This window comes from Poecilia formosa, unplaced genomic scaffold (assembly GCF_000485575.1).
Source record: "Poecilia formosa unplaced genomic scaffold, Poecilia_formosa-5.1.2 Scaffold352, whole genome shotgun sequence".
NCBI lineage: Eukaryota > Metazoa > Chordata > Actinopteri > Cyprinodontiformes > Poeciliidae > Poecilia > Poecilia formosa.
Window position 1 is genome coordinate 575,750 of NW_006800291.1, and position 21,442 is coordinate 597,191.

Below are 21,442 nucleotides of genomic sequence, written 5' to 3' on the forward strand. Positions count from 1 at the left end.
TGGCGCCTCATCTACCCATCACTACTGTTTACCAACTGTTAAAGAAATGTGTAATTTCTGAGCCATGCTGTTTATTTACATGCACTGCAACTAGATATTTTTACTATATGGAACATTTAATTTTCCCAGACGCAACACTTCCATTAATGTTTCTGTAGGAAGGACTGCATAGATTATATTTCTGGTCTACTGTAGACTGTACTTAAAGTTATTGTTCATGGCAGAAGCAACTTTTCCAAGTTTGGATCAGTAATTTGAATTACTTTGAGTGTGAAATGTTCATGCATGCAAGTTAAATCTGTGAAGAACACCTTAGCTTTTGTTTCAATACTTTGGTAATACTTGGAAGTATAAAGCTTGGCATCAGAGCTAATATTTAATATTTTTCCTTTGACCTCTTGACTCTCACCCCCAAAATAGTTGCATTAAAGTCACTGGGTCCATGACAGTTGAAGGGTTTTAAGATAAGAGCATTTAAATATTAATATTTGACAGTTTTTCTCAGTTTGGGTGCATTTCTGAGAACAGAATTGAAATTCTTAAAACTACCTGTTCAATCTTCAAATTACTGTGTCACTTCTGCACATCAAAAATGAGTTGCTCATTTCTTTTGCAAGTTTTGCTTTTGTACATCATGTAACTGATTATGTGCACTTCTCTGCTTTTCCGCCGTTGTAATTTGCTTTAATAATGTTGATCAGAATATGTTAAATGTGTCGGTGTTGAATTCTCAACTTCCAAAACAGCATAAGTTCATTGTGTAAGTCTTAACATGCATAAGTCTTAAAGTTGTCATAATGTCAATCATATTTTAATTAATTTATATTTGATTCTTTTCTAAATCTGTCCTGAATTGGTAAATTGGTCCCAAGTGAGTCCTGAGTTTCTCTAACAGGTCAATGTATGAACCATTAGCTCAACCAACGATCAACCAGTTTTCTGAAAACAGATTGAAGGTGCATCTGTGAACCATCAGTTGGCAACAATATGGTGTACATAGCCAGAACACAACACAATGTTACATTTCTGAGAACTGTTGAACAAGTATCTGGACAGAGTAAACAGCCAGAGAGAAGAGGAGTGAGGCTGAGGAGGAAATAGTTGGGAGGAAAGCAGAAGAAGAGTCAGAAGAGGCTGAGGACATCTGCCAGTTTCTATCAGTCCAACATCAGGATATGGCTGCAACCCACAACATGATGCTGATGGAGGTCCTCCCACCCTACTGTTCATTACTTAACCCCACTGAGGAACCTTTGTCAGCATGATGATGGAAATTAAAATGTAATGTAATTATGTAATTTCTACAGCACTGTACAGTTTTCCATGAGGAGATTGTCCTATGGTTTATTTTCTACTTTTTTTTGTTCTCTGCATTTCTGTCTTTTTCTTTCTGAATCACCATCAAAAATTACAGCAAAAGCATAAATGTGAATTTTGTAGCCTCTTCCCATGACTAATCAATTTGACCGTCTCATCTGTACATAGAGAAACTATAACTTATTATTTTGAGTCACTGATATGTTAACTGACAGAATTTTGAGAGTTGAACTAAGGATTTTTCAAGCAAACAAATGCTATTTTTGCTGTTTCTGCAAATTGTTTTGAGAAATGCGCTTACTGTTTTGTAAATGCCAACAATGACTTGAGAAACGCACCAAAAGTGACTGAGAAAATCTAACATAGCATAAATTGTCTCAGGTGTATCTATTTGTTTGCCTGTATGAAACGTGTACACATTTACAGCTTTGTTTCTGCTAGCTTGCAGGAATTGTAACTTACATAAATGGTTGAAGACAACTTATTGGCCTTCATGAGACTCAGATAAATGGTGAGTATCTATTTCATAAATTGCCTAAAACAGTTATATTTGCTTTTATTTGTGTATTTTGTCTGGTTGCAGAGAGGATCACACCTGTAGTCAACAAACAAAGGTTTAAGAACTACTGACTTTTCAGTCAGAAATGATCACACCGCCTGGTTGAAGTACCAGTCTCCATATGCAAGTCAACAAAGGTGAAACAAACATTTAAGCGAATGGTGCATTTATATGATGTTCATGTAGTGCATCTTTCTAACTTTTGCTTTGTTTGTTTTCCAGCAGAGAGGAAACACCCGATTGACAACATGTGAGTCTCGATTTCAACCTGTGACTGGGAAGACTACAACCACCCTGAGCAAACTCTGAACTCAGTGACTTGTTACGCTCAACCCAGAACAAGAATCGTTTTATCACCGGTTTTTCTTCTACAATAGGTTATCTCTTATGTGGACACATGCTGTTTTTTTTTGTTTTCCAGATCTCAGTAATACCGTGAGGAAACTGGACAGAAAATAGAATTGGTTCTTTATTTATTTGAACTTTTAAATAGAAATTGTTTCTTTAAGTGGATTACTCGTAATCTGTATTTTTGTTTAATTTGAATGTATTTTCTTTATAACTTTCTGTATAGAAATGCTGACAATTTACACTTCCTTGTGTGTTGTACTATAATTTTTAGGGTAAAATTCTGGTAAGAACAGTGACCAGTAATTTACTATAAGGTTTTTGTTTGTTTTTTTACAATAAAATGTCAATATATCATACAGTCTGGCCGTGTTTTTCACTTATGTAGATATTATGCCTCAGGCAGTATGACCGTATTTACTACGGCAAAACCACATTTTAATTTTTTTTTGACATATTTTAGGAAATACGGTATTTTACCGTATTTAGGAAATACGGTAAAAAACTGGCAGTTTTGGTTGCCAGAATTTTACTGTATAAAGACGGTAAAATTCTGGCAACCACAGCTGCCAGTTTTTTACTGTAAATTGAGGCCGTTTTTTTTTTTTACAGTGTGGGCCTCCCTTCTGAAGCTGCTGCCTTCGCGACCCGAACCGGAAGAAGCGGAAGAAAATGGATGGATGGATGGATGGAATTCATGTGATATTTCTGACAGAAACTTCAGAGTACAAATAAAATCAAACACTATCTCACCAGAACTAGTAAGGTTTTGAAAGCAACTAGATAGCATTCCCTAATACTGACTTAATTTAGTTTAATTCATTATAAATAGATTTATTTTCATGATTACTAGCTTTTTTAAAAACGCTGTCTTTGTAATGCTTTAAAAGCTGCAGCTGTTTTCATTTATTCTGCTCAATAAAAGGCTAATATGAAATATGGTGGTGTAATGGTTATCTTCCTGGCCTCACCTGTTCTTATGCCTGGACAGCCCTTCGGTCTGGATGACAGGACATGGTGGAGGTGGGAAGTTCGGCGGCTTCACCACCCTCCTGCTCCTCAGGTTGAAGCTGCTGCTGTTGTGAGGGGATCTGCTATTCCAGCACGACTTCGTGTTGTTGCTGGTCCCGTGGTACTGGAATGTGCGCTGAGGTTTGGGAGGGGGCAGTGCGTCGCTTGCGTTGCTCCTGCTGTTCTCCCACAGCAGCCTGTCTCCCTCCAGCTTCCTCCAGAAACCCCGAGACGTGTAGAAGTTTCCAGCAGGCATGTTGTCGTCCTGATCACCAGCTGAAGGAGGTAGAGGCTTGGAGACGATTAAGATGTCAGGAAGGCGATCCACTTTGGGGTTGCCGTTGGCTGAAAAGACTGGGTTGGCTGAAGAAAGGGTGTCTGTGTTAAATTTGCAAGTTGCGAAAGTTTTTGCTGTGCTGTTTTTTCCAGGAGATGGGTTTGAAAATGAAGTGGAGGATTTCTTGAACAGTTCTGATTTACGAGCAGCCACGCTGTGGACGTCATGAGCTGGAGATTCCCTGAAGTCTAACTCTGTACTTTTTGCTCTTGAGCGGCTATCTCTGGCAAGAATTCTGACTCCCAAGCCTTCATCGGAATATCCGTTCCCCAGAAGATCACCGGACAGCGTTCTGGACACAGCAGGAGGATGTGCTTTGACTCCTCCATCTCTGCTGCTGCTCTGTTGGGTCCGACTCTCCCACTGGGAGATCTTCTCCTTAATGTTGACCCGCTGCCCTGCTGGCCGGCCCTGCCGAATGGTGCTGGCCTCATCCATCCCCCGCCTGCCCTGCTCCATGGTCAGAGCCAGCATGATGAGACGGGGCGAACCGGCTCACCTCCACTGCTCCATCAGTAAACACAGGAAAGGCCTTTCTAACAAACCGGAGAGCAAAAATCCACTCGATCAGGTGTTAGGTCCGAGTTATCAGCCAACAGACTTAGAGCTGCTTCCTTCTATGTGTCTTGAACCAACCAAGAGTCATTTCTCTCTTGTCTCATTTTGTAAACAATCTAAAAAGAAGCAAAGACAAAAAAAAAAAAGCCTTTAAAAACATAATCTCAGCCACCACATTGCAAGGTCACAGGGGTCAAAAGGCAACACCAGGATAGTTTACAAAAAGGTGGAGTGAGGAACAGTATGAAAAAAAAACGGCTGCAAAAAAAAAAAAAAAATTTAGAGAAGAAAGAGAGACGGTGACAGGGAACTAGATTACCACAGCGCTCTGCAGCTGGTTTGTGGCTTGAGCTGTCCAGGCTTTCAGCCGGAGGGGAATTCTGTGTCGCTGTCAGCGGAAACCTCACTGCTGCCTAAATATGAAATGCCAGTGATATAACAAAGTGCTGCATCTGATTTAATGCAACAACAAAGCTGCCTTTCACAGGAATGGAAAGTATGGGCTCCAGTCAGAGCCAATGAGAGACACAGTACGATCAAAAGGAGTCCAGAGTTATGAATTTCACTACAAGCTTCTCACCACAACTCCAACTTTCAGGCAGTCAGGAAATCCTACTTCATTCTCACAAGTTTAAGGCAATAAATGTGGCTCCCTTCTAATTGTGAGTTTGTGATGTGTTCATGTCATATAAAAAGTTCTTACATTTTTAATACATTTTGAGTTTTTTTTTTTTAAATCTGTATTAGAGACTTGATTTTTATCTTCTCTACCCATAAATGACAGGCTGATTGGTCATAGACCTTCTTTGGATCAGTACACACATAATACCTAACACAACACACAGGTTGTGTTAGCAGGAACACTCTTCAGTGTAGAAGCTGTTACAAAAAGAGACTCATATTGCCAATTTCAGCATTGAGGAAGTGTTTAAAAATGAAGTCAGAGGAAGCAGGGAGATGTAAGAATCTATTTAAAAAGAAATCATATCTTCATTCAATTTATTGAAGATGCAGGAGGGTGAGTGAGAGCAAGGCTTTAAGGAAATAAGAAGACTGAGCGGAGTGCAGGGACCATGGGCTAATATAACATAAAGAGTTTAAACAAAAAATGTTAACATTATTTTGAAATAATATTAAAACCCTGTTTCACATGTAGCGTGAAGTCAGCTCTGCTAAAACATTCATATCAATAAAGTAGAATATGAGTTCTGATGAGGCCCATTTGTCAGATTAAAAGTAACTTTTAACACAAGTAACCTTTATAGTAAAGCCAGATATTACACATTTCTGTATTATTTTCATTGGTTTGATGCAATATTCTGTAAGTGCAAAGTAATCATAATTAACAGAAATAAAGCCTTTCAAAGATCCATCTGTGTGTAAATAATCTATATAATGTGTTTTGTGTTGTGGTTATGTTCCTGCAATTAATGGACTTTTCAAGAATATTCTAATAGGTCTGTATGAGGAAGGTTAGATCATTATGAATACTGTATTGTTATCTTTTATATATGTATTAAAGACAAAGGATGATCATCAGCATCCTTTGTTTTGGTGGGTGCATCAAAAAAACTCCTTGTTTGAAATTTTGTTTAAACTTATCTGCCTTCTGATTTGGAAATTTATAATTGCATTCTTGCCATCTTAAACATTCAAATAAAAAATGTGCAGTTTTTTGTTTAGATTTTTCCTTGCATGAGTTTCTGTCAAACACACATTCCTTTCTGCACATGCTCAGACAGGCACGTCTCTGGCAGATATTTTTCAAAGGGTGATGATGTAACCTGGTTTACAACCACAACTTCTGGTGTTTTTCTTTTTTTGAAAACTTTTAACTTACAACCTCACTCATGGTAAACTGAGCCCAGAGAAGACAATATGAAGGTTTAAGCATTAAATAAAAGGCAAATATAACCAGCTGGTGATGGAAAGCATTTCACCCACATTTAATGGATGATGAAACTCAGACATAATATAAATATTTGGAACTAAATGAACTCCCTTCTCTGTCTGTAGCACATGAAGCGATAATGACTGGCTGCAGACATTAAGTCATTTATATCAGGATCCACTTTGACTCTTATTCAGCATTAGTTGCTATATGCTTCTGCACCGAGGCTCCTCTCCCGGTATGGAAGCTAACTATTAGGACACGTTGCACATGAGGAAGCTGGAAAAACCCGATAAAAGGGAAAGATATGCTCAGAATCACAATAACTATGAGCTGAATTCCTGCAGAGTAGCACAACACCAGGGCCAGGAAAATCTAGATTTAAATAGGGACGGCCTAAAAATTATGCTTTTGTTTAGTTTGACCTAAATTAAATGTATGCACTGGAATGTCGCCCTAAAACTGCCAGATCTCGAGATGACAATGCATCCCCAAACTGACCCACTTCTGCAACATTTGTCTGGACTGCACAGGAAGGCATGAGCTGGGTTTCCTGAGCAGCAGGAAGAAGGATCAGCAGCCTGTCTGTAATTACGGTGCAGAGAGATTTGTGACCTCTGATCTCAGCTATCTTTGGACTATTTATGATCACACCATGTGTTGGCAATCAAGCCGTACCTCTAAAAGACACTAAATCCTGAAATGCACTGGCTGCATGACAGTTACCATAGCACCGTTTTGGCAAATAAGCATGAGCCGGTATGAGACTGTCATGGTACGACACCCAGAGTTAAACAGATAAATCCGTGAAGTAAACACACTTTCACAGAAGTCACAAAAAAACATAAAACACAAATGTATGTACATAAATAATGTATTGATTATGTCAGTTATCAATAATGTTCTTTATAATATTTGTTCATTGTTACAATTTCTAAATAGATAGAAAATATAAAACAGTCACTAATTATTATTTCTTCTGTTTTTAAAAGCTTATTGTAAAGTGTGTTGCAGAAGTTTAAGAAGCTGATAAAAGCTGGTTAATTTGATAGGTAGCCTGCAGTCCGCTGCCACTCACAGCTTTAAAATGTCACCTCAGTGTTGGGGGTGTTCCCGTTTTTTACAGTAGAAATTATTTCCAAACTAACAAATTAGTCTTTGTTGTAAACCAGGAGAAGTGTAAAGCACATTTCTCAGCTAGTTGGTCAGCAGTCCACAGCAATTAGTGAGGGAGGTGCAGAACTGTTTTACACCATGCTCCACTTAAAGCTGCACCAGGTAACTTTTATAACTATTTTTTTACATATTTGTGGAAACTGTCACTAAAGTTTAGTATGAGACAAATCTGTGAAAATCAAATATTGAACTCTTTTCGCTTCTCCCAGTGTTAACTAGAAAACAACCAATCAGAGACAGGAGGCGGGTCTTAGCCCTGTCAATCAAGCCCATGTGCATACCATTATCAGCAGAACTGATAACAGTTTCTTTGGCACATTTACCATGCCGTTCACAAAATTGATTGACAGCGCTAAGCCCCTCCTCCTGGCTCTGACTGGTTGTTTTTGACAGGTCAGGGAGGAGCAGGAGGAGATCGAGCTTTTCACAGATTATCTGTGTCGTATTATTCTGTCATGACATGATGACACGTTAACAAATATGTGGATTTTTTTTTTTTTGTCACGTTACATACTGTGGCACCTCTGTGAAAGAACTTTAAATGTCTTGCAGTTTTAAAACCATACCTTTTTAAAACCTCAGTAAACGTTGATACCAGTATATATTTCTGTCAGGTTAGACAGAAACCAGACGCATCACAAAGTACCCCGTCATCACTTTCAGCAACTAAATTAAACCTAATTGTACCTTCAGAATCCACCCCAACACGCCCTCTTCAAGATGGCAGCATGACAGGACATGTTGTAGGTGAGCTGTTGCAAGAACCCTAGCTTACCATCAATGGTGACAGTTAATGCTGTAATACAGGAAAACTGCTGGTTTGCTACAAGCCAGGATAAAAGAGTGAACCAAGAAAGAGTCTTTAAATTACTGATCAAACAGCAGAAAGCTTTACATTCATTTGGAGGACTCCACTAGAAACCTTCATAACATGACAGTTATATCATTTAGAATAAAAAGTTTAGAAAATAGTCATACAAAAATAATAGGGGGACATTCATTGACTTAGCAGTTTTTCCTTCACTTGTGTATGATTTAATTAAATAAATATTGGCTTAATAATACACACTTCCTATTTTATCAAGCAAATAAATATTATTATGGTTTAAAAAAAACAACCCACGGACAGAAAGAGAAGTACGAAAATGTTTATACTAAAAATGCAGCTTAATTTCCCTGATATGGTTAAACAAGATTATTAAACGATGCAGAAATATGTTGGAAAGAGGGTGACAGGAGTAGTTAATAACAGTTAAAAATACATTGTATTATTTTCACCATATGTGAGTGAGACATATTTTATAACAGTTAGCATAACGTTCATTTAGCAACTGAATGCAAATCGCTGTTTACCTGTCGTTAACTTAAACAAAGAGTCATAAAAGTTAAATGAAACCCAAAATAACAAATAAGCAATAATACTTCCTCTAAAAATGAGACTACGTACCATTGCAGCTCATAGTGGTCAGTAAAATTCATATGCTCTACTCGTGTTGCTTCCTAAAAAATGATAAACATAAAATCCCCTCGGTCTCATCGTTCAGGCTGAGGAGGTGGCCACGTTGGGATTCAGACAGAGTTACTGGAAACTTCCGCTAATCCGAATCAATCATATAAGGGATGATAAAAACGAGTCGTATATTCAACCACCTGTAAACACCAGCAACAGTTTCAAAGAAGCGGGACACACAGAAAGAAAAGCAGATAAACCAAATCACTTCTCGCCCAGCCTCTGGACAATAAATATTAAGTCAGACGGACAGGCACTACTTCCGGATATGCTTTTCAAAATAAAACCTGGAAGCCATACAGAGCGACCAAAGGAGCAATGTTCATAGGGAGGTGAAACTTTTATTATGCTAGTTCAATAACTTCTGGTTGTCACTCTTCGTGTTTCTGTGTAACTTGACAAAGTTTTGGACTGTGAGAAAGTTTTTTTGGAGTTTTTCAAGTGGGAAGACGTCACCGTATCCACTCCAGCACCTGTCAACATGAATAAGTACAGATTTTTTGACGTGTCCCGGAAAATTCAGACACCAGACCCACATGTTAAAATATATAAATAAGCCTGTACTGTAGCCTGAGACTGTAGTTAAGAACAGTCTCCCAAAATGTAGATAGTTACATTTTGTTATTTATATATACATTAAATATTGGAATGTCAATCCACTTAACTCATAATATGAATTTATATTAGTATTTTTTTTTACCTATATTAGCATTTCATTATGGAATTCCTGTCAAGAATCAGGATGATGTATAATAAATCAAGACGACAAACAACTTCATAAAATGTGCATGACCATTTACAACAACTAAGTTCCTCTTCTTTATGCTGACACAACAAAATCGAGATAGACCTAAACTTTGAACGACATAAAAATACGTATAAGTTTTCACAGGCAGCACAATTCAATAAATCATTAAACAACATGTAATTGCTTATTTACAATGCTATTTCAGAGTTCTTTGTAGGAAGAAATTATGAATTTATTTATTCAACTGTTTCTTTTTCATGGACCGAAACATTTCTCAGTTTATTTCTCATTTTAATTTGGTATTCTTCATTATATTGTGTATATACTCATAGTTTTACATGCTCATTAAAATCGTTCAGAGCTCACATATTGCTGTTGTAACACTGCTTCAAGCTAAGTAACTGTATGATGACTAAATCAATGCAAGTTTATGCAAATAACAAAAAAAAGAAAAGAGAGTTAGTTGTTATTTGTAATGTTTTATTTCAATTGATTGTTGTGCATAATGTTTCTCCCTCTGGAAACAGTGAAATCCATTTATCCAAACCATTCTGTTTCAGAAAGATCCCACAGTAGTTCATCAGAAGTGTCTGTTTCTTTAAATGTTGCAAATGGTTTCTGTTGTCAAAGTCCTCCTGTAAAAAACTTTAGCATAATCCTGTCTACACCCGTTTCAGGTGAGCTTTGACAAAAGGCTTGCGTGTTTCCGCTGTGTTCACTCCACCTTCAGGCCCTCCTTGATGAGGTTGAGCTCATAGCACAGCGTCTCAAAGCGGTAGGCCATGCGGATCTGAGCCACGTTGGTTTTACGGATGTCGTTGCCCTCTGGGCCTTCTTTCTGGTAATCTGAACCCAAGAAGTGAATCTTTTCCTGAAAGCAAAGCCCAGGTATGAGAAGCAGATCTACTTGAAACAAGCCTGGTTGGTGCCAGGTGAATACAAAGGTGTTTTTCATTTAAAGCAGTGTCATAATGTTAGTTACCTCATGAGACAAGCCACTCTGCAGCACACTGTTCCTGGCAATCTCACACATGTCACAAGTGCTTAGCTTGAACACCTGAGCTGCGATGGCATATTCTTCCATTAGGGGTTCCTGCGAACATAAAAACTAAGTTAAAAAAGGGTTTAGACATCTGTTCTGTTTCTTTTATGTGTGTCCAATGTACAGTGTTTTTCACTCATACTTTTGTTGGACAAGGCAATTCATAAAGATGTCAGTGAAACATTGAACACAAAGACCAACTTCTGACCTTAAAACAACTATAGGATATATAATAGCCTTTGTGAACAGCACTTAGTATGTGATTGTTATGTGCATCATTGTAGCCCTAAGCGCCGCAGACCTTGGTGTAGTGGAACTGCATGGGGTCGTCAGTGGACAGAGACACCATCAAGCCCTTCTGGTGAAACTCCAGCAGTGGGTTCTTGGCATACTCCAGGAACAGGCTGTTGTTGCTAAGAGGGGACATGGCGATTGGGATCTGGGTCAAGAAGTACAAGTACTGGAGAACTGGACTCTGTTTGGAAAAACATTGACAGGTACAAATCATGAGTTTCCGAGGTTAGATATCATTTGTCAAGGCCTGGCAGTCTGAGAAGCTGTTTCCCTTACACCCAATCTTTCAAAAATATTTTTCTGTCACTGTCACTAGCAAAAAATTGTTAAAAACCAGCAATACAATCGACAGTACCAACACTTTACAAGCAGAGTAATTAGCATTTAACATACTTTAGTATTTAGTTTTTAGGTTAAAAATGACAGAAATTTGCTTTGGGACTGGCCCCACCCAATACATGCAGTATATTTCTTTAGCAATATTTAATAAGAAATCTGATTGATTTAGCATAAATAGTTAAAGATATTTTCTCAGAACATTTTTCAAGATGTACCAGAGCTTTTAGGAACTGAATTACTTTGAATACTACCAAAGTGTAATGGACAATTTCACCAAAAACAAAACATTTGCATTTATAATAAAAGCAAAAATAATGGAATCAGATTAACATTGAGTCTCTTAACACCTGTAACAGGAAGTAATTTTATTTTGAAGTGCCTTTGTTTGCAATACCAAAAGGTGAACTGTGCAAGAATAATGCTACATATGTTTTGTAATCCCATATCAAAGTTGAGCTTGTTCTAGTTGTAGAACTAGAACGATCAGAAAATAGTGATCGTTCTAGTTGTAAGTCAAAAAATAGTGAACATAACAAGTTGTTTTGGTGCTGGCAGCTATTGCCAAGGCAAGTTGATCATATATTTAACACTAAAGGAACATCTTCATCAACAGATGAAAACACTGATATGTTTCAAGGGTTCAAACAGGTTACAAACCGCTGGAAGTGAAAAAATATTTATTACTTAAAATTATTGATATGTGGAAAGCTATGCACTGTTTCAGGACTTCTAAAGTAAAGTAAGAACATTACAGAAACTCGAGGCTATTATGGACAACACCAGCCACCCTCTGCACATTGTCATCAGCGGCCAGGAAAGCAGGTTCAGTGGGAGACTGCTTCTTCCAAAGTGCAGGACNATATATATATTGGCTGTTAGATAAGTTTAAATGTGGACATAAGTTACAGACAATTCACTGAAATACAATAAAAACATTTATTTTTTGTTTAATATTCTATTATGATTAAATGTGTTGCCAATGAAAATAATTCTGCTTTCCGTATTCTGCTGGCTCTTTTGTGAATTTTGTCCTTTTAAAACCACAATATTGATGTTTTAGCAGCACTTGTGTAGTTTATTTTTTCTGTTATTTCATTCTGTAGTTTATGTAATATAGACACGTTTAATCCAGGCAGCCAACACAATCATGGAGGCCCACTCTGACTCGTACAAACCACAGATAATCTTCCTCCAAGTGGAAAACTCAAAAAGCGAGCAGCACTTTTTTGTTGCACCGTGACGTCACGTTAATTGATTTGTTCATTAGAAACAAATTAACAGTGTAAGGTTTGAAAAAGAGCCATTTAGCACCTTCTGCATGTTCTCTGCTTTATCGCAGGAGAACGTTTGTTTCCAGCTTTGCCTCAAACGGACCTCTGGGTGGATAATTAGATTGTTTTTTGTCATTTAAGGTGAAAACAATCGATCCTCAAAAGGCCGCTCACATCCATTTTAAAACGGATCTCATCCCAGGCTTTCCTCCTATTTACAGCAGATGCTGAAAGATGGCATAATTTAGAGATAATGTTGGGAAGCAAAATTATGCAGCATGCAGCTCACATAACTGCACAGATTTCTGTTTGTGCCTCACTTTTAATGACTCTCTCTCAGCTGGAACTTTCTTTAGTGAGTTTTAATTTTTGCAGTCTTCAGATTTGGTGAGTGTGTGCAGAAAGGAGGCACCTAAATGAGTGAAGCTCCTCCAGCATCTGTTAGCTGCTAGGCTCATTTAGAACGCTGCATGGAAAATGCTCTTATGTGAATGTTCACTTTACTGGAAGTAATTTGATAGAGATAGATTTGCTGCTTCATATTAACAGGAAACTTCATACTGGCCTGGGAAACGTCTGGGCTTTGACTTCATGATGATCCCAGTCTGAAATAAGACTTCAGTCCTTCCTTCCTTTCTGTGTTTGTGTTCTTCCTTCCTCATAGTGATCTTTTGTACATAAATTTCAGATTGATCTTTAGGAAGTTAGACCCTAAAGCCTTGTGCCAACCACTGAGGGTTGGCACAAGGCTTGACTCTCTGGCAGCAGTGGCAGAGAGGAGAACCCTAAAGAAACTCGAGGCTATTATGGACAACACCAGCCACCCTCTGCACATTGTCATCAGCGGCCAGGAAAGCAGGTTCAGTGGGAGACTGCTTCTTCCAAAGTGCAGGACGGATAGACTAAGGAACTCCTTTGTGCCTAATGCAGTAAAACTCTTCAACTCCTCACTGGCTAACAGGAGTACAATAGAAACACAGGAACTATAAAATCAGGCTAAATGCTAATGTTAAAAAAAAAAGTTTAAGGATTTGATGTATTGGTGCTGTGTGGGAGACTGAACTACAATTTCCCTGAGGGTAAATCTCAAAGGGATGAATGAAGTTTCTTTCTATCTATCTATCTATCTATCTATCTATCTATCTATCTATCTATCTATCTATCTATCTATCTATCTATCTATCTATCTATCTATCTATCTGATAAGGAGAGTTGAGTCACTCACTGAGTGACGCATGCATCAGCCTGAAGCTGCCTCCATCTTTGTTTTGGTCTGCAGGGCGCTTCGAGACGGCTCTCTGCAGGTGGGCAACGAGGCGCCGGTGACAGGCTCATCTCCTCTCCGAGCCACGCAGCTGGACACAGACGGAGCGCTCTGGTTAGGTACGTCTCAACATTTAGAACTCCAAGTAGTTCTGAGTGTGTGTGTGCGTCTGTGTGTTGGTTCCCTCTAACTACTTGTGCAGCGCTGCCAAATAGGAGTAATAAACTCATTGTGGAGGAAGAGTAGAAAATTTTTTTTCTACTCTTCCTCCACAATGAGTTTATTACTCCTATTGCAGTGTTTGCAGAACAGCTCTTTTCATCACTGAGGTGAGAAATGAGAAAGTGTTTCTGACTAACTCCAAAGTTCTTCCTCTTCTGAATTCAAAATGACCAAACAGCCGGTTATCTACCTGGAGTTCAATTTGGCTTTGAGGAATGTTTTTTAAGAGAGCACTCTGAGGAAATATGGAAGTGGAGGCAAAATAAAGTCTGGCTCTTCCTAAAATGCAGAGTGAGTTTTGGAAAATGGAGGCAGTGTTTTCCGGCCGGGCCTCATGCTGAGCGCAGTCAGGTAGATGGGAGGCAGCACAGTGGAACAGGTGCTGATGGAGCCCTGCAGCACCAATAGCTAATCCTCACACAGCCTCCTATTGCCAGCGCTTCTTCATCCTAAATCCCTTTTCACCGTTCATCATTAATTCATCTGTAAATTGCATGGAATTAGTCGACTCTGATTCTGAGGTTCCCAATCCAATTAATGGGGGAAAGGACAGCGATGTAAAGAACCTGAGAAGGGAAATGAACTCATGATCCAACCAGACAGGAAGGAGAGATGGTGGGATTTAAAAAACCAAACTGAGGTGCAATGGCAGCCAGGTAAAACATTAAGAGGCAGGCTTAGCGTTGCAGGAATGCTGAATAAAGATGTTTCATGCTGATTTAGCTAGAAAGACTCTAATGGCAACTTTAATTCGCTGACTTATAAAAGTAGCTCACACAGCAATTAGGAAATAAAGTCTTTCAACACTTCAGGGCTTAGTAATTCTTTACTTTTGTTTCAGCAGGTTTGAGATTAGCTGAAAAAGAAAAGGGACAAAAGTAATGAAGTCATAAGAAAAGCCAACAGTCAGAAAGGAAGCTAATACCAACATTGTTAGCAGTTAGCAGCTAACGCTAAGCAACTTAACAAACAGACCAATTTACTGAATGTGTAATTATGCTTCCTAAGACATGACAAAAGATTCATATCTTTTTGTTTTATTTTTTCACAAATAGAGTAAAAGTTTTAAAAATCACAAACTAATTGTTTAGCAGATATCTGTCCAGGTTTAACTGTTTTATATGTGTCTTATAGTTTACATGTTTAAGTCAAAGGTGGTCCATAAATACCATGTGTGTCACACTAATGAAGAAACAGACATATATCTCCTAGAATGTGTCCTAAAACGGTCTTTTCTTTAAGGAAATACTTTAGGTTTAGACAATTAGCTTATTTTTAAATTAGCAGTCAGTTTAAAATAATGAGCAAATTAGCTCTTTATTGTTTTGTGCTGTCAACACCTTTCATCTCATCGTGTTTCTCCTTTGTCATAGCTTAGTTTTCTGTAGCTGCTATTCAGTTTTTTTCGCTTTGATTTGAGAAACAGGCTGTCAGGCTGTCATGTCCGTCAGCGGCGCCTTCGTGTGAAACATCAAACACTGAGAAACCAAACCCAGCGCTCGCTCTGGCTGTTTGGAGCGGCACAACGTTTCAGGGAATTTTCAGCTTTAATTTGTTCACAGATCCAATCCCACATCCTGCCAGGATCGCTGCATGAGTTTTACACCAGATCAGTTTACTAATGACACGGTGATGAAACACTGCAGATGTCTGAAGCTCTGAATAGAAACAAAAATAACCTCTGAGGTTCCACTTTCTCTTATCTATAACCTCTGTAACAAGTTAAAGCCAGAAAACATGAACTGGTCACTCTAATTTAAAGTTATGTATACTGTTGAGATAAATGTTCCTTAGCCAGACTAAGCACACACATTTTCAGCACACTTCTATCATTCCGGTTGGATTATGGTTGAAGCACTCAATCAGAAATCATGGAGCTCATCACCATTGGTTAGTTTTCTCACATTAATCTGTTTTTCAGTCCACTAAGCAGTTGATGTTAGAGTCATTCCAGGAGCTCAGTGTTACCCATTATTCACTTCAGAACCAGTTTTGGTGTATTTGGAATTATTTTCCTGCTGGTTCTGTCCCAGTTTCGATAATCTGACCTGATCTGTAACTTAAACACAAAGGTTGGTATGAATGATGAGTCCAATCACCACTGGAACCAAAAATTTGGTTAATTGATAAAAACTGATTTATTGCCTAATTCCACCTTAAGAGAAGACATATTCCAGCGCATCATTAGGTTCTGATGTTTACTCTGAGGATTCCTCAGTGTTCTGGTCGGTGTGTTTTGCTGCGTGTGTCTGCATGTTCATGTTCATGTGTTCCTTCTTAGGCGGCCTGGAGGTGCTGGGCGTGGCGCGCCGGCTGCCCAAGGCCTACAGCACCGGCTTCGTTGGCTGCATCAAGGATGTGGTGGTGGACGGGGTGGACGTCCACCTGGTGGAGGACGCCTTGAACAGCCCCAAAATACTTCACTGCTCCGCCACCAAATAACCAGGAAGAGAACGAGCACTGCGAAACCGGAGTAAACAACAAAACAAGAAACCCTCCCTCCATAACGCCCATGTCTCCTGCTGTAATTATTTTCTATTTTTGTATACTTTTCATTGCTTTTTATATGGGGAAATAATGAAATATGTTTTTAATTTGTGTTGGAATTCTTTTTTTGCCATTTTCTTCTGCATCTCCACTACACTTTATTTTTTCTTCCTTTTACAAATATTTGTGGGAAAAAAGCTATTTTCATTGTATTGATTTAGTTGTTACCTTAAAAACAACACGTTTTGTTTTTAATTTCTCATTACTTGAACGCGGTTCTGATCTCTGGCTGCTTTCTTGTCTTGGTGCCATCTCTACCAGCCACATTCCCTCCAAGCATGGCCGTTACATCTTTGTGTATTCCCCGTTCAGAGCCGCAGCCCAGCTGTATGCATAGACTCTATCCTGGTATTATTAAGCCCTCTATATTTTCCTAATGAAATATCAACCGAGCTGCTACAGTGATTAAGTGCACTGTCCAGCCACTCCATCCACTCCCATCTCACAGCTACAAAGAAAGAAAGAAAAGATAAACCCGCTCTCTGGTCGACTCTCATCAGAGCCTTTAGTTTTTGAAATATGACTAACAACCGTGCCGCCGTGATCGAGAGAGCTCTGCGTCCCACAATGACTTATTTCATTAACCATGATTCATAGATACCCATAAATGTTATAAATATAGACTTCTATATATAAATAATACCTAAGACTGTGAATATGTAAGATGGGTTCTCTTCTGAGACTTGTGCTTTTCATGTACTGTTGTGCGTTCTGTTTCTACAATCAGCAGATGAACTAATGTTGACCACTATAAATGCATGCACTTCTGCAGTGTTGGTTAGAATCTGGATTTTTTGTTTTGTTTTGTTGACACTGTTTCAAAAAAAAAAAAAATCTAATTTGAGAAAAGTGTATTTTATTTCTTATGATTGCAGAAAGTACAGGATTGGAATTATGCTTTAAGGTTGTGTTTTTTTGTTTGTTTTTGGTCTTTGGTGTTTTGTTTTGTTTTGTTTGTTGGGAGCAGTTAGTTTTTGCAGGAACTCAATGAGTTGTTACCGGATCTGACCTTAAGGAGGCGCTAAAAGCAAAGGCTGAAGAAGAAGGACAGAGAGGTGAAACAAGGGGAGAGATACAACTCCTGGGATTATCCTGTAAAATAATCAGCTGTCGTCACTAAAAGACACGGAGAGAAATTAAAAAAGAAAACAAACTCCCCTAACTGTACTTGGGACTCGATTCATTTCTTTTTTTTTTATTCTGAGAACATTCCTGGAGGAACAGATTTTAGCTTCGGCTGTTGAGTGAAAGAGGGGTGATGGGTTGAAGGAGAAGCTGGTACGTTCTGAAGCCATAAAAGCCGCAAAAACGGACAAGAACACCCACAATCCCGCAGAACTCTGCACGTTAGCATAGCAAGGCAACGGACTGTTGCAACACGCAGCCGAACGCAATAAACTGAGCTGACTGACTTAAAGACACTTGTTTTGATATGAGAACCTTGGCAATATTCTGAGACTAAAATCATGCCTGTTTGTGGTCTTCTACTTTTTTTATCTACTCACTTTTGTTTCTCCTTGAAGTCATCAGGCCACTTGTTTTTTTTTGTTGTTTGTTTTTTGTACAGCCCCTGCGGTTTTAAAAGTGTAAATTAAGCAAAAGTGTGATATGTGGAGGTTTCTGTTTTAGTAATATACACTGGAGCCATGTCTGACTTGTCTATTCACTCATGGATTGATATACTTCGACGTGGGAGCGATATCATCACCCTGAATTTCAGAGTTGTGTTGTGTGTGTCCATGCTCTGGGAAATCCCTTTCTGATGTCCCAAGACTGGGTTTTATTTCTAACATTCTAGATCTTTGAATCGAACCCAAATGGGTTGCTCCTGTGTGGTTTTGGTGGAAACTGAATTGCCTTAAAAACAACCTGCCACCTTAGCTGTGAGCAGGCCATGAAGACATCACCCCATCTTACCGTTTCCTTACTTTTAGCCAGTGTATTAGCCTCATTCCAATAATGTAAATGGAGTAATACATAATGATAATATTAGTAATAATCCCCAAACATAAAAAAAAAGATCCCAGAGGGTTTCTGCAAAAAAATTTTCTTAATCTATTTACTGTTTTTTGGATCTGTTTTCTGTTCCTTATTTATGTCTTCATGTGGATTATCCAACATGTCTGACCTCTGTAAACTACTGTCTGACTGTGCAGACCTCGTCAACGGGCAGTGCACCGAGTAAGAGTGGCATGACCTGAACATTACTAACTTTATGACCTTTGTCTTGTGTTCCTACCACCATGAAATAAAAATGTCAACCAGATCCACCTCTTTCTCCTTCCTCGTCTTTAATTGGAGTTTCCCAATGTCTCATTTTAAGATAGTTCTGGATTAAAATTTTCAATCAAGTTAATTCCAGGGTCTGTAATTAATCACAATCATATTTTTATTGAAAACTATTGACAAAATATGCAACATTTTAATTCAATCGAACTTTAGCATTTTATAGTGCTACTATGTACTACTATGTACACTTCAAGTGATTCAGGAACCCCTGATTGAACCTCTTTGAAAGTTTGTTTAGAAATATGGTTGGTGGGCGCTCACATTGTTGACATTAGGGCTTGAATAGCTCACAGGTAAAAAGAAAAATTCATAATTTAGAAACCACAAGAGTCTTTTCCAGTTTTTCATCAAATTGTTTTTTGGAAGGAAAATTAGTTCCCAGTGACCTAACTTGGCGACTTTGGCGTCATTGGTCCGTTAGATTCACGGGCGTACTAGAAACGCGAACACAAGGTTCCGCTCTGACCTTTTTTTTTCTTTCTTTTTTTTTTATATGAAAAAAAGCGATTAATTGAGTTAATTAATTAATCAATTTTGAGTGCCTTAAAATCAATGTAATTAATTGAAGAAGAAACATATTTAATAAATTTGGATTAGATGTAGACAGACCACCGTCTGTTGTAGGTTCTATCTTTTCTTCTATCTCTTTTAGCCTTTTTTAACTGCTTACACACACATGCCGCAGCTTACACCATGTTTGTGTGTAAGCCGGCAGTCATACATAAACAGACTGAAACTGATTAGACTGCCCTTTAGGGAGGGTACAGATTGCAGAAAAGAATAAAAAGCTAAACTTGCCTACAATCCTTCCCTCACTTGGTTCCATCCATAAGGTTTGCTAAGTGTGGCCCCAGCGCTGGACGGTGAATGTAACTGTACCTGATCCATTTGTATGGCATGCGTGGCTTGTCACATTTGATTATTTTTAAGCATTAAAGCCTGCTTTTATATATAACCAAATCTAATTATTTATGAAGGTAATTTACACTCGGGTTCTGGTCAGGTCCTGAAACTGGTAAACGGACCTGGTGGAGCACAGAGACAAAAATGAATGAACTCCAACATGTCTATGTAATGTCTAAGTATTTGGCAAATAGAGAGAAGTAATCAAACAAGCAGCTAAGTGGCCCTAGTAACTGGGAAGATGGTCAGACTTGATTTGAATATAGATGGGGCTATACTCATTATATCTATAACAATATAGATATTGTTGTAGATATATATAGGACAATCCTGGAAGAAAACCAGTTAGAGGCTGAAAAGGATAGGAGACTGAGGCGTATGTTCCAGTGTTGTAGTACTCGAGATCGGTCTTGGTCTCGAGACCATTTTTTGATGGTCTCGGTCTCGTCTTGGTCTCAGGCGCTGAGGACTCTGCATTTTATTTCAAGATCAGTCAATATCGCAACTGTGAACATATCACTAAAAGTACAGCATACTGTCCAGTTTATTTGTTAACATCGTTGTTTTCAGAGGATGCTAAACGCACCGATTAAAATCCAAGCAATAACCGTGTTTCTGTTACTCCTCCCTTCCCTCCCCATCTTTCACTCGCACGTGGCGCTCTGAGACATGCGCAGTGGTTTCCTCTGAGCGGCAGAAGATGTCTGTCTAATTGTCAGTAATAGAATATCGCTGCATAAATCATAAGAAATCCGATGGCCACAGCTAACTAAGCATCGCTTTACTTTCACAGACGGTGGGGACAACGTCTTACTTTTTTCGTCACTTAGAAAAGTAGTTCAAAGAAAAGTAAACTCCGTTGACGTGATGTTAGCAAAGCTAGCTGTACAGAGACACATAAGCATTTGTGATGAAAATAGTTCTCACTCACTGCAGTTAATTACTGTGTGGAGGTGTTGACTGACTTGTCGCATATATGGGATTACGCTGTGTCCAAAAGTCCGCAATATAGTGATGTGGTATTCAGGAACAGTCCGATTCTTCTGAACGACTCTTTACTTAGAAAATAGGACTGGAGTGTCACTGAGAGCCGTTCTTTGTTCTTGTGATGCTCTGCGTACACTGCAGTAGCTATCATTATTTTATGTAATTATGTACATTGATATTTTTTTAATTAACAAATAAATAAAACACAAGAATGAAAGAGCACTCTGAGCATGCACATTGCTCTATGATTGTTTTCATTCAAAGTGGCAGCTGTAATGTGTGCCATGGTGTCAGACTACCTGGCTTCATGTAGCGGAAGAGAGGGTGAAAACGCCTTGTGCTTGGTTACTTCTTGCTTTTTGCTCCTTGGTCAGTGTTCATAGTTGAGGGTTGTTTACCGTCAGGGTATTGCCTCAATTGCTATGTTTAATGGTGCAGACAGTGGTGGTTTCTGACATGAGCAATATGGGCAAACACCCAGGGTGTTATCTTAGGGATGGCACGAGACCACCACGGATTGTAGCACAAAGATGGAAGCAAAGCAGAACAAAGTTTGTTTTGCTTTTAATATTGGTAAAATGTATTAAGTATTTAATATCTAGGTGTTTTTATGAGAATATGGATCTTTGAGATCAGTTTGAGAAGCAATTTTGATCATATTTCACCATTTTATCGTGTCCTGTAGCGTGGGGCGCTGGTCTTGGTCTTGACTCGGTCTCAACTTCCCTCGGTCTTGGTCTTGACTTGGTCTCGGACCCTAAAAGTCTTGGTCTTGTCTCGGTCTCAACTTCCCTCGGTCTTGGTCTTGACTTGGTCTCGGACCCTAAAA

General features: G+C 38.7%; 3 protein-coding genes and 2 long non-coding RNA genes across 18 annotated transcripts in view; 3 read left to right on the forward strand and 2 right to left on the reverse strand.

Moving 5' to 3' along the window:
• The window catches only part of agrn (agrin), a 593,620-nt gene extending 574,916 nt beyond the window's left edge, over nt 1–18,704 (forward strand). For 9 of the 13 annotated variants that reach the window (XM_016661979.1, XM_016661978.1, XM_016661981.1 and 6 more), the window contains 2 exons: nt 13,681–13,784; nt 16,169–18,704. In XM_016661979.1, the coding sequence (XP_016517465.1) occupies nt 13,681–13,784; nt 16,169–16,329 (265 nt within the window). In that variant the 3' untranslated portion in view covers nt 16,330–18,704. The remainder of the gene's footprint in view (nt 1–13,680; nt 13,785–16,168) is intronic. The other 4 variants (XM_016661973.1, XM_016661976.1, XM_016661975.1 and 1 more) reach the window with 1 other exon arrangement.
• LOC107833254 (uncharacterized) lies at nt 1,433–2,324 on the forward strand. Its single transcript, XR_001658967.1, has 3 exons — nt 1,433–1,828; nt 1,901–2,013; nt 2,099–2,324. It is a non-coding gene; the product is annotated as an uncharacterized LOC107833254 (long non-coding RNA).
• LOC107833252 (uncharacterized) lies at nt 3,051–8,953 on the reverse strand. 2 transcript variants are annotated; one of them, XM_016661989.1, is made up of 3 exons: nt 8,645–8,953; nt 4,450–4,543; nt 3,051–4,246 (listed from the first exon to the last, which is right to left on the reverse strand). In XM_016661989.1, exon 3 carries the CDS (start codon nt 4,044–4,046, stop codon nt 3,192–3,194), a length of 855 nt encoding a protein of 284 aa, XP_016517475.1. In that variant the 5' UTR covers nt 4,047–4,246; nt 4,450–4,543; nt 8,645–8,953; the 3' UTR covers nt 3,051–3,191. The 2 variants fall into 2 exon arrangements, with proteins under 2 accessions (XP_016517475.1, XP_016517474.1); XM_016661988.1 differs by lacking the exon at nt 4,450–4,543.
• Nucleotides 9,915–10,995, reverse strand: LOC103153505 (AMP deaminase 1-like). The gene is made up of 3 exons (XM_007574443.2): nt 10,799–10,995; nt 10,438–10,548; nt 9,915–10,326 (listed from the first exon to the last, which is right to left on the reverse strand). The coding sequence occupies exons 1-3, from the start codon at nt 10,922–10,924 to the stop codon at nt 10,171–10,173; spliced, it is 393 nt and encodes a 130-aa protein (XP_007574505.2). The 5' UTR covers nt 10,925–10,995; the 3' UTR covers nt 9,915–10,170.
• Nucleotides 10,885–11,334, forward strand: LOC107833253 (uncharacterized). The gene is made up of 2 exons (XR_001658966.1): nt 10,885–10,974; nt 11,197–11,334. It is a non-coding gene; the product is annotated as an uncharacterized LOC107833253 (long non-coding RNA).
• Nucleotides 18,705–21,442: the final 2,738 nt, after the last annotated feature.

Coding starts and splice junctions, on each gene's coding strand:
- LOC103153505 (XM_007574443.2), bottom strand. CDS start 10,924: ATGTCCCCTCTTAGCAACAACAGCCTGTTCCTGGAGTATGCCAAGAAC. Junction 10,549..10,798: donor TGCAGTTCCACTACACCAAG/GTCTGCGGCGCT, acceptor TTATGTTCGCAG/GAACCCCTAATGGAAGAATA. Junction 10,327..10,437: donor AGAGTGGCTTGTCTCATGAG/GTAACTAACATT, acceptor CTTTGCTTTCAG/GAAAAGATTCACTTCTTGGG.
- LOC107833252 (XM_016661988.1), bottom strand. CDS start 4,046: ATGCTGGCTCTGACCATGGAGCAGGGCAGGCGGGGGATGGATGAGGCC.